The 12,500-nt window shown below is 37.2% G+C and overlaps 2 protein-coding genes across 8 annotated transcripts in view; one reads left to right on the plus strand and one right to left on the minus strand.

Moving 5' to 3' along the window:
* Positions 1-336: 336 nt before the first annotated feature.
* Positions 337-8,915, minus strand: LOC125025773 (mitochondrial import inner membrane translocase subunit Tim9-like). 2 transcript variants are annotated; one of them, XM_047613992.1, is made up of 4 exons: positions 8,780-8,868; positions 5,485-5,646; positions 942-1,148; positions 337-787 (listed from the first exon to the last, which is right to left on the minus strand). In XM_047613992.1, the coding sequence occupies exons 3-4, from the start codon at positions 1,128-1,130 to the stop codon at positions 686-688; spliced, it is 291 nt and encodes a 96-aa protein (XP_047469948.1). In that variant the 5' UTR covers positions 1,131-1,148; positions 5,485-5,646; positions 8,780-8,868; the 3' UTR covers positions 337-685. The 2 variants fall into 2 exon arrangements, with proteins under 2 accessions (XP_047469948.1, XP_047469947.1); XM_047613991.1 differs by lacking the exon at positions 5,485-5,646 and having other exon boundaries at positions 8,780-8,915.
* LOC125025772 (succinate dehydrogenase assembly factor 3, mitochondrial-like) overlaps positions 8,911-12,500 on the plus strand; it is a 3,955-nt gene continuing 365 nt past the window's right edge. The window contains exons 1-3 of one of the 6 annotated variants that reach the window (XM_047613986.1): positions 8,911-8,987; positions 11,339-11,460; positions 12,424-12,500. The exon at positions 12,424-12,500 is cut by the window's right edge and continues 365 nt beyond it. In XM_047613986.1, the coding sequence (XP_047469942.1) occupies positions 11,346-11,460; positions 12,424-12,500 (192 nt within the window). In that variant the 5' untranslated portion in view covers positions 8,911-8,987; positions 11,339-11,345. The other 5 variants (XM_047613984.1, XM_047613990.1, XM_047613985.1 and 2 more) reach the window with 5 other exon arrangements.

Genomic DNA, 12,500 nt, shown 5'->3' on the forward strand with positions numbered 1-12,500 from the left:
GACACAGGAGACAGAGACAGAGACAGAAACAGAGACAGACAGACAATGAACCAGATAGAGAGACTGTTGATTGTCTTAAGCAAATACACTAATAAAAATAATCAGATCTTCAATTCCTACCCTGCTGTTAGTAGAGGCAAGAGAAATGGAGATATGATTACGGAAGAATGAGCTGAGGAAAAGGTAGAAGGAAGGGCAGGAGAGGGAAGGGAGGAGGAGGAGGGAGGATTGTATGTAGATGTCAACTGTCATATTTCAAATATGGAAAAAGTTGATCCAGTCCTTCATTATCATTTTGCATTGCATATAGAGATTCCAGATTCAAAAGATAAAATCTATACTTAAGTCATGGTTTATTTAATTTATTTTCAAAACTTACTCATTTTTAATAAGTATCAATATACAATTATTCTATACATCTTCTCTACTTAGCCTCCTAACCATTACACAAGTCATATAATACATGTATTTATGTTACACAGGAATGTACACATGAGTTATAAAATGTATGTCACATTTAAAGCTGTTAAAATATGCCTTAAGATGTAAGAGCATGACTTCATAAAATGTTCTTTGACAGTACCTAAAACCATTACTTCATGTTAACAAAACAACAAAATCAATTGCATTTATCTCTTCATTTCATGGCTTTACAAGCTAACCAAATATCTTCATCTCACTCTTGCTAGGCACCAGGCATCTTTCCCAATTTCTGAGCAGCAGCCACTGCATTCTCATTACTTAGCATTTGAATTTCTTGAAACCGCTCTGATATGCGCTGTGTTACCTGGAAGAGGAAAAATAATCTTAGTACCTCTTTAGAAGACTCTCAGCCCAGAAACAATTCTACTTCAGTTATGAATTCCATAATGTACATTTGTATGTTCAGAGTAAATTACTTACACCCAGATATCTAAGACAAAAAAGCAGGTAACACAAACCTTTGTATATTTTTCAACACAGTTTACAACACAAGAATCCTCATTGTTTCTAATATTCCGAGATGTGAAGTCCCATACACAATCTGTAAAGCAGCTTTCACTAAGCTTGTTGTACTGGATCAAAAAATCTCTGAACTGCTTGATTTGTACTTCAGCTTGAATTTGTTCACTCACTGCAGATAAGTCCATGCTTGTGATATTTGCTGTCTGAAAAAAAATCAATAAAACTACTTTTAATGTCAATACTACAAAAAGATGAAAGAAAAAAATTTAAAAAGGCAAGGAAAACACACTGCACTACGGGAAGTGACTGAAGTGATGTGTAGTCACAATATAATACAAGCAGCCACAACCAATTGGTGCCACAAGCTAACTGAGAACAAATCAATGAGTTTTGAGTTACCTACATTTTCAGAAAATACTAGAAATAAAATATCAACTCCCATGAACATTAAAAAAATATAGATACATAGTTAGAAAACCGAGACATGATGTCAAAAGAAAATAATGATAATAATAATGAACTGTTAATCGCAGTGTTAGTCTGTCGGCAAAAACAAAAACCCAGAATTCTCTCGTATCTCCAATTACTGTCTATGGTAAATTCCAGATTCAAAATTTCATATTTATTTCCACTGAACAGATATGAAAGGAAAAGCTTTTTCTATTAACACTTTTGTAACAAGAATAGTGTAGTGTCCTTTTGTATTTTGTCTCCTACCAGTAAAAGACAGCTACATGTTTCTGGGTAGTTAGCAAAGAGATACATAAATATGCATTAATTTCTTCATATTGAATGTTACTATTTTTATATATATATTAATTTACAGCAAGGTCTCACCTATGTAATGTTCTGATTTGTGGATTTTGTGAATTTACAGTAGGCAATCCCAATCAATTGATATCCTATAACCAAAGTCATGGAGTAGGGAAACATTTTTACTTTAGGATACCCTAAACCGTAGTCACACATTTGACAGGAATTTTTCAAGAAAAAAATGTATTTAATTTCTGCTCTAAGAACACATTATATAATTCCTGTCTGTCATATTGCTTATGTCACACCAGCTGACCACCAATTCCAATCAATTACCTCTCACATCTGCCTGTATAGCCCAGACATAACTGTGACCTCCTATACTGTGTACAATATAATGTGAATAGCCTCTATAAGAGCTGAAGAATCCAAGTATTAGGAATGATTCAAAACAAGGCTAAATACACTGAATTACTGATCAAAACAGAGGGTATCAGGCTGTGGAGAAGCAGTGTTTGGCAGGGTCACCATCACTGATGGGGGGTGTTAGATATGGTTGGACAGGGAGGGACACCCCACCTATATAACCATCATGCGGAAGGTCATATCTATGGAAAGTAATCTTGGCAATATTAGTGGACTCACAGTAGCCTCAGGGGGGAATCATGTACTGATACTGCATCACAGTCAACAAGGCAAGCAACTAAGTCTTCACCACAGTCTGCCCTATCCTTGTCATAGACAGGGCAGTTTGTCAGGGATATGGAGACAGTTCCAGTACAAGTATTGAGGGATGGATGAGGTTGGACAGGAATGGGTTTGCCAGGGAAGTCAGTCAGGGTTGACAATACTTTAGTTTGGGATTCAGATATAACTCTGACAAGGCAGGAACAATCAAGGCAGCTGCAGAAGGAAACTTTGCCTACTTGCTGAAGGTGGAGTGTGTTGTCAGAGTAGGGGGCTGTAGAGGGGATCATGAAAAAATGTGGCTGGGCTAAACAAAGTAGTCAAAAGGTTTGTAGAGGTGGGAGATATTAGAAGGATGGGGACAAGTGGAAGAGGGAGTGGTGCAGAGAGATGGACAATAAGGCTGCAGAGTAGTTAGGGAGGAGGGGGAAGAAGACTATAGGGGGGTGGAGGAGATGGAGAAGAGGATGTTGGGAGGGAAGGAATCTTTTCTGGAGGTTGACCTGGGTGGATGATTTAGATTGGACAGTATGTGAGAGAAGTGACAGTACGTATTGAGGGGGTAGTAGTTGCAGTGTTCAGTCATGGTCAAAGAAAAGCTTAGGGTCAGGAACGTGGAGAATTGAAATCAGTGGGGCTAGTTGAGAAAGGGGCAAGCTTCAATGCCCCTAATAAAGGTACAAAATCTTAATTACTGGTCATGATAAGCCTGGAGTATGTTGAGGAAAGAAACAGTCCACTCCTCAAGGTCCCCTAAAGGGGTAAGGGCCCAGAGAGCTAAGATGTTCAAAAGTACAAGCCACTCTGGTGCCCTGAGTGATTAGGACCCCATCTACTCCTAGCACATGGGGAGTTTTAGATTGGGATTTCACTTGCAATGTTAAAATCTTTTTTTTTCTCTCTCTCTCTCTTTATTTTATGAATTCAGATATCATGAGGCATTTTATATTTATTTTTTTGGTGCACTTAAAATATATGTATATAGGTATGTTAAAACAAGCAAATACCAGTATCTGGTAATTCCTCATCTCCTGACACTTAGTCAACAAACTTACACCATATATAGGATATTCTGGCTAAGTAACAGACTGAACTGCATCCCTATTTAACACAAATTGGCAGGGAGGCCTAATAGCTTCATCTTTAAAAATATAGTATTAACTACTAACTACTATCTCAAAACAATAATAATTTGGGTTCATTCTATCAGCAACTTTTTTCTAAAGGATGATATTCTTCATGCTACATTAGTAAAACCACAACAAATATCGTCACTTTAGATAGATCATGTGTAATCAAAGTTTATATCTGTATATTATACATTACAAGTAATCAATTGACTCCAAAATTATCAGGGCTGTGAACCTCTTATATGACACCCTTGGCACCTTTTCAACAAATTATTCTAAACTTGTGTCATAGGACACAAGATTTAGTGATAATAGAAGGCTGAATATATTTTCAATTTGGGAGTAACACAGTCTCTATAAACTATAAACTCCGGCAAAGGGTAAGAAGTTGACTGGCAATAAAAGTTGGGTAATTATTTTTTTCAAAAGCCATCCATTCTTGCAATTATTACTTCTTGTTTCAATCATTCATAGTATTATATGCCTGATCTGTTGTTTTCCATTGCAAATTATGATAGTAGGAGAATGGACTGAAACACTGTTGAGTAAACATCAGCTTTCAAATGAAGTGAAAAATCTTAATCTTATGGACACTGATCTCAATTCTGATCCAGAAGATCCTGAATCAGCCCAATACATGACCATGATAACCAAACAAAGAGAACAAGAGAAGAATTAGAAAGTAATAACAAAGGAAACCCAATTTCAAAACAACCAAAAAACAAAGAAGCCGGATGGAAAACCCTGGAAGAACCCCAACCAACAACAAGCAAAAACCTAACAAATATGGAGGTAGGAAATGAAAATTCTGTGGTCCTAATCCAATTAAAAGATGGATCTGCAACCAAAAATTTCAACAATCCATTAAAACTAACCAAAGCTCTAAATAAATCAGAATTTCAGAAATATGTAGCTGAAGTTTCTCTGAGTACTAGGGGCAGGTAAAGCCCTCAGATTTGAAATCAAGGACATATCCAAATTAAGACCATTAAAAGGCATAAACAAACTAGGAAACTGGGAAATAATCTGCAAACAACCAACATCAAATAAATACACAAATTGTTCTTATGGAACGATATTCCCAGTTGAAACTGACTTGTATATTGAAAACATTAAAGATACAAAAAGAACATTGGGATACAAATCACATGAAATAATAGATATAAGATTAAAAAGACAAAATAAAGATAAAAAAAAGTGAAGGAAAATGGATGCCTACTAAATCCCTAAGAATCACTTTAAGAGGGACTCTACCCAAAAGAGTATCTATAGGCCATACTAGCCACCATATTAGATGGTATACATTCCCCATACATTACAAGTAAAAAATCTCTCAGAAGCAAATTCATATAGATTTTCATGCATTGGCAAGATATTTGAAAATATAGCAAAAAGATTAATATGATGGTTAGAGCATAACAACATATATAAAGACCTAATAGGTTTCAGACCTAATAGAAATACCACTGATGTACTACACACAATAGACAGCCACATAAATAAAGCTTTCATAGAAATAAAAATTATATATCATGTTTGCATATACTGATTTAGAAAAAGCATTTGATACAGTCAATAATGAAGCACTATTAATAAAGATGTCAAAACTAGGAATCACCTCTAACCTCTAAAATGGTTAAATAACTTGCTAGAAAAAAGAACATTCCATATAAAAATTGGAAACCAAACATCAGAAAAAGGAACATTACAAAGTGGCATACCTCAAGGTTCACCAATAAGTCCAATTCAATTTACTGTATTGCTAAATGACCAAAAATTATCAAAAGAAATTGAAAAAATAATATATGCAGATGATTTCACCCTACTAACAAGTAACAAAAATGTATTAGAAGCCTCCAATAAAATAGAAATAGAATTTCAAAAGCTAAAAAAAATGGGCTAATTAGTGGAGCTAATGCCAGGGGAGGGGGGGGAGGCATTGCTGCATCCAACCTTCGTTTCCACCTACAAGGGTCCCTCATGGCAGGCTGCCAGGCAGGAGCCCAGCCATCTCTAGCTCTTCACGACAGGTTTGATCAATCTGCCCAAGCCACAACTTCCTCGGTCGTCCCACAGGCCTCCTCCACCCAGGGATGTCTCAAACAGCGACAACCTAGTGGGTAGGATCATCCTGTGGGAAACAAGCCAGGTGGACATATAGCCTGAGTTGGCACTTGCGGATTGTACAAGTAATAGGTCCTGTACCAGTCTCACTGTGCAAATGTTTGTTGGACACATGGTCCCACCAACAGTACCCCATGATCTGGTGCAAGGATCTGTTACAAAAGGCATCACGACGAGATTCCAAAGCACAAGATAGTATCCACGTTTCATTACCATATAGTAAAACTGGCAGTATCAGGGTCTTGAAGACACGTAGCTTGGTCCTTCTACACGGGTACCGGCAGCTCCAAATACTCTTGTCGAGAGATTTCATGACCCCTGCTGCCAGGCCAATCTGTCTACTGACTTCCTGGTCTGACAGCCCGGAGTCATGAACTGCACTACCGAGGTATATAAAGCTCTTTGTGACCTTGATGTTTTCATCGCAAGCACGTACCGACTGCACAGGGTCTCATAGTAGGCCCCCAAAATTTTGGATCTTGGTCTTGGTAAAGGGGACCTCTAGCCCCAGGGGCTTTCCTTCATTGCTAAACGCATCAAGAGCTGTCACTAGGGTTTCCAGAGATTCAAAAAGAATAGCAACATCATCTGCAAAGTCAAGGTCTGTAACCTTGATATTGCCTAGAGATGTTCCACACTGACTTTGGACAGTAGCTATACCCAGTATCCAGTCCATGCAAGTGTTGAAAAGTTTTAGTGCAAGAACACAGCCTTGCCTCACTCCTGAACTAACAGGGAAGAAGCTCAACAGGCCCCCATCACACTTTACACCACTTTCAGTACCAGTATACAGGCTTGGTATTAATCCAATAATCCTTGTTGGAATTCCTCTTAATCTCAGGATCTTCCAGAGTGATTCACAATGAACAGTATCAAACACCTTCTTGAGGTCGATGTAAGCTGCAAGCAGCCCACATCCAAACTCACGATGGCGCTCTATAATAACTCGAAGAACCAGGATATAGTCTATCATGGACTTACCAGGAGTGAATCCAGATTGCTCCTGCCTCTGCTGCCTCAAAAGGTGGTCTCTGATTTGTCTCAGAAGGATGTAAGCAAGAACCTTGCCTGGTATATTGAGTAGTGTAATGCTTCAGTGATTCCTGCAGTCCCAACAATCACCTTTCCCCTTCCAGAGAGGGATGACCACACCCCTCAGCAGGTCAAGGGGAATGGTACCAGTCTGCCAGATGGCAGACAGGACAACATGCAAGCCCCTTGCCATAGGTTCTCCACCAGCCTTTAACATTTCAGCTGGGATGCCGCAAATACATGCTGCTTTACCACTCTTCAGAAAGTAAATTAATGTGCTTCTCAAACAAAAATATAAACCAATAACCAATAACAAGAATAGATAATACATAACTTAAATATACTCAGAATCATAAAATTCTAACTAAAATGGAAAATCCATATAGAAAATTTAAAAGAGGATATCCAAAGCAGAATAAATATAATGTAAAATATAAATTCATTAATCTGGGAAGCAAACAGAGAACTCTATTAAAATTTTATAAAATATATATAAAACCAATAAGAGAATATGAACTAACAATCTATGGAGCAGCAAAAGAAACAGAATTAAGAAAACTAGAAACTTTACAAAATCAAGTACTATGACTGGTATGATATTTTATGGACAATATAACAAAAAATACTACTCAAATTATCATTCAAAAACAAGGAGTTAACAAATATGAATTATAAAAACTTTAATAGAATTTTTACTGATGACTCAAAGATAAAAACCATAATCAACATCAGCATTTTTTATCCAGAACAAAAATATAACAACAACTTGAAAATTACCCCCTAAAATAGAAATCCCTCATGCAGAAATGTCTGCCATAAAACAAGGATTGAATTATGTAATAAACAAGAAACTGGCTAATACAGTAATATTAACAGACTCACAATCATCATTCCAAGTAATACAAAACCCCAAAGCATTAAACTATAAACAAATCATGTATGAAATACAAAAACAAATATACTTCCTCTCAACACAAAAAAAAGACTATGATTCAATGGATTCCATCACATAAAATTATGAAGGGAAACAAAATATCAATATAGCTGCACAGAAAGCCCACAAAATAAATAATCCCATGCCCATACCACAAGACCCAAACTGTATCATAAAAAAAAAAAAAAAAACAAATAATGGGAATCAAATCTATAAAGAATTTTAAACACAAAAAATTATCTCATCAAAGATAACATCCAAAAACCATGGACCACAGGCAAGTACAAAAAACATGAATCGCAAGACTAATAACCAAACACACAAGATAGTGCAAGAATCAAGAACAGACTATTGAACTCGTGCTACTACACTACCCAAGATTCAACTCCCACAGAACAAAACTAAAACATGCTTTAAGAGAAGTGAACATAAAGGATAATGATACAAATCTTCTGATTACAGGTGCAGATCAACCATCTACAATAAATTACTACATACTGAGACACACACAGATTGTCCTACAAACAACTAAATTAATTCTTATAATTTAAGAAACAAGAAGCCTTAAAAAAAAGGAGGATTCAGGGGATACAGACCACAACAGTCTAAAACCCTATAACAAGAAAGAAGAATGATGTTAGTAAAGCATTGTTAATTGTTTACAAAATGATCACACCCTCTGAGATTAAAGTCATTATTATTACTGCCACTCATGGGGATCAACAAACATCGCCATATGAACCGAAAACCTTCCAAAGCTTGGAGCTTCGCCCCCACCCCTACCCTATTGCTGTATTGCCCTGTGGGGGAGGAGATTTTACCGAGATACTGAAGGCAGCGCAAATCGGCGGACGTAGAAGTCTTCTCAACAGTTAACAACATGACCCCTAGATTCGGAAAACTTTCCGCGCATCTCAACCAAGAGTACAGTGAAATAAGTGCGTGGATTGGTTACCTTGACGAAAACTAAGACACTTTTCATCTATGGTAAAAAGTGCGGAAAAACCCTAGATTCTTCATAAAATCATCAAACATCATGGCCTAATCTTACATCTGAACCAGCACCAACTAAACTTCACGGCGACGAAAGAATTAGACACGATTACTATTACGTCTTATCGTTGCAAAATCAAAACGAAGGCAAAAGGTTGCAATGAAAGACAGTAAATCTTACGGGGTAATGAGTCTGAATATCCAAAGCAGCAGACGAAACACGCATGGACCGGGAGGCGTTTGTTTACAAGCTCATCGGCTAGCTCGCACAGCCGGCACTAAGCTAAAACGGGGCTTGCTCAGTTACAAAGAAATGGATAGGCTTCGCTATGTTATGCAGCTGAGTCTGTGGATAATGAAATATATCCGATATATTTCATTTAAGTAACGTATGGGTTTACACACAAACTCGCACACGCACGTACACACACACGCTCACGCACGTACACACACACACACACACGCACGCACACACACACACACACACACACACACACACACACACACACACACACACACACACACACACACACACACACACACACACACACACACACACACACACACACGCACGCACGCGCACACACACACACACACACACACACACACACACACACACACACACACACACACACACACACACACACACACACACACACGCACGCACGCACGCACGCACGCGCACACACACACACACACACACACACACACACACACACACACACACACACACACACGCACACACACACACACACACACACACACACACACACACACACACACACACACACACACACACACACACACACACACACACACACACACACACGTACACACGTACACACGTACACACACACACACACATTTTTTATAGTTGATGTATGCATCAATTCTTTTCTTTATCTAAAGTCTTCGCAGCGCCTGACCTATCATTTTGAAAGTGGGAAAGATCTAAGCAAATGTCATAAACGTCCTCATGAATGAATGTGTCATCATAAAGGGTAAAGATTGTAAATGTAAAATGGAAAATCCACAATTTGCGAAAGAAAAAAGTCGTGTATTTTCTATTATGGTACAATTTTGTTTATTGATTTATTCTACCATCCGTCGTTATATACATATATCGGTTTTGTTACTTACATCCACTTGTTCTTGTAATTTGCGAAGTAGCCAGTTACCAATGGAAATTATGAAAGTCTAAATGTGTCACTTATTTACCGGAAAATTGCACGGGAAATCAGTAATCTCGGAGTCAAGTAACATCAATATTAAAGCAACAAAAATTAAATTGCTTATCATACGTTTTATTTATGATAAAATGACAAGTGATTACAAAATAAGTAAATAATTACAAGACAAATTAATTTGCGAGGAAGGGTGACGACCGGCTTATTTACCAATACACTTTGACTAAGAAACGATTCCAGCTGAACAAAATCATTCAAAATAATGAAATAAATAAGATTTCATTATTTCGACAAGCATTGAAAAGGCATACATAACTACAGTTGCCGTCCGCCTTCGGCTTGATCCCTGTGAGTAGAAATAGCGTTCCTGCGTCCTTTTCCGAGCCTTCACTTCGCTGATTAGTTGCAACAGCCCAAATGACGGCGATATTTATTTAGAAATGAGGAAGAAACTTCCTGTGCGATGAAACCTTTAACTGGGAAAGGGGGCAAATAGTCGACGATAGATGAATCGGGTCAGGCAAGGGCCCTCTACAGCATTGCCTACCTTAAGTCTCGGGCGATACAGGAGGGAAATGCCCTATGATATATTATATATATATTTCCGTTATGTCATTGCCCTTCAGGTTTTCTTCAAGGCGTTTTCTTGTTATCCGCGAAGGATAATAGGGGGAAGTGGAACCCCCAAATTTGTAGCTTCAAAAGCCGGGAAGGGCATGAGTGGCACCAGGGAAATTGTGGTTTAAGCTATCAATATTTTATACAAAATACGCAATATACAAAGAATAAGTCACTATATTGTCGAATGCTACTACCCTCAACCTCCACATAATCAGGGCAGGATAGAGTGCATAACCGACATGCGAGAGCACCTTATTCTGAGTCAGTCCTACACTCTATCTTGCCATACATGGTAGATTCTTGGTTGTCTATATATTGATCTATTCTCTCTATTTTTCATAGTCTACCCTGCAATTTTCAAAAGTACCATTTATGCCCTCCTGCTATCAGGCTAAGATTGTGGGTATTAGGGCGGTTTGAAGCAATGAGTGTCTGAAAAATTGCTTCTCTACCCCAAATTTTCTGATTTGCTATATTTTACAACATTAATCTGATCCACTTCAAAGTGCAACCCAACTTCAAGCATTGACTAAGGGTTATATGAAAACAGAGGATAGAGATTTCATTTTTAGATACTGAGATTGGCAGAAAGTGACAAGGCAGGCACATGGGTTAAAAATCCTTTCAGCGAGTATGATAAAATTGTATTTCAGCCAAAGTTGTGATCCTCTGCATAAGTTGTATCATGAATTTTATTTACCAGTGCTTACAAAGGTTCTCAGAAGTATATGCTAAAAGTAACATTATTGGTTTTCTAAGGCTAATTTCAAGCCTGTTAATGATGGGTTCAGATTTTGCTTTAAATTGTCAGAACTTCTGTGAAATATATTTAAATCTAAGACTAAAAAGTTATTTAAATGTATCTGAATGATATAAAGAGTTGTGACAAATTAGATTGTTAACAATATTTAATATACTTGTTTTTGTGTCAGGTATGCAATGGGTGGTGGAGCTGCAATTCAGCAAGTCTTTACCCACGCACAGCGAGTTAGATTACTTTACAAGACCATTCTGAAGTTACATCGTGGTTTTCCTGTAGAACTGAAAGCTCTTGGTAAGTCTGTAAAATGTTCATGAATGAAGAATCAATATTTTCTGCTAAACTGTTGTAAAATTATTTGAGTTTGTCATCTTCATTTTTAATGGCCAGAATTTAGTTTAATTAAGCAATATTATTTTTAAATCTTGGTTGCAGTTGACAGGATGAAGGCCAGAAATGACAACATTTTGCATTTGGATTCTTTCTCATTTTATTTTTACACACACCCAGTCTGACAAATATATTATGATATGCTCAAACCTTTTATTATGTCATTTTTGACATGGGATACTTAAGTTGGTACTTGTTCAGAATAGAACCACATGAAGCCATCCCATAGCCTCCATGCGTTGCATTAGCAAAACCAACAAACTTCTCATAGTTATGCTTGGCAAGATAGAGCTTAGACTGTTTCTTTGGCTCTAGGACACTATGGCACTGGACATAATTTTTCTCAATGTGACATAACAGCCATTTCTTAAGTAGACATTATCTCACAGGGATGGCACTTTATTTAATTTTTATTTGTCAGCCCATAAGTGAATCACCTGCATCTGACTAGTTTGTAAAATTCTATCCAAGTCATTGTGTCCCCATACCTTTGAAACCATGTACTATTTCTTTGTTTAAGGATCAATAACCAGAGAAGTTGACAAGCACTCTCTTCCCCAAACACAGTGGAGGTTCATTGGCTCTTCTTGGCATGTAAAATGTGGAAGCCATGTCTTCATTAGATTAAACATAAATTTGTAGACTCTGATAACTATGACAGCATCTTAACTTTGTTCAGATTATTCCTTTCATACCTAATGCTGTTGTTATATGTGTTTTTTATAGGCATTGATCTAATTTCTCTAAACTTTGGTTAAGTACTATTTTAAACATTTAGCTTCTAGTTCTTTATGTATTGCTGTACTTATATAAACTTAATTATTGTATATCTAATTTATTTAGGTTCAAATAAAAACCTGTACATAGTCTTGTCTCATTTTATAGGTGACCAGTACACTCGTGATGAATTTCGACGACACAAAAATGCAACGCCAGAACAAACA

This window comes from Penaeus chinensis, chromosome 5, assembly GCF_019202785.1.
Source record: "Penaeus chinensis breed Huanghai No. 1 chromosome 5, ASM1920278v2, whole genome shotgun sequence".
In the NCBI taxonomy this organism is placed as follows: domain Eukaryota; kingdom Metazoa; phylum Arthropoda; class Malacostraca; order Decapoda; family Penaeidae; genus Penaeus; species Penaeus chinensis.

Excerpts from the sequence above, each read along its gene's own strand:
- LOC125025773 (XM_047613991.1), bottom strand. The coding sequence starts at position 8,824 with ATGCGTGTTTCGTCTGCTGCTTTGGATATTCAGACTCATTACCCC. Across the intron at positions 1,149-8,779 it reads ATATTCAGACTCATTACCCC|ACAGCAAATATCACAAGCAT; the intron begins GTAAGATTTACT and ends ATTTTTTTTCAG. Across the intron at positions 788-941 it reads GTGTTGAAAAATATACAAAG|GTAACACAGCGCATATCAGA; the intron begins GTTTGTGTTACC and ends TTCCTCTTCCAG.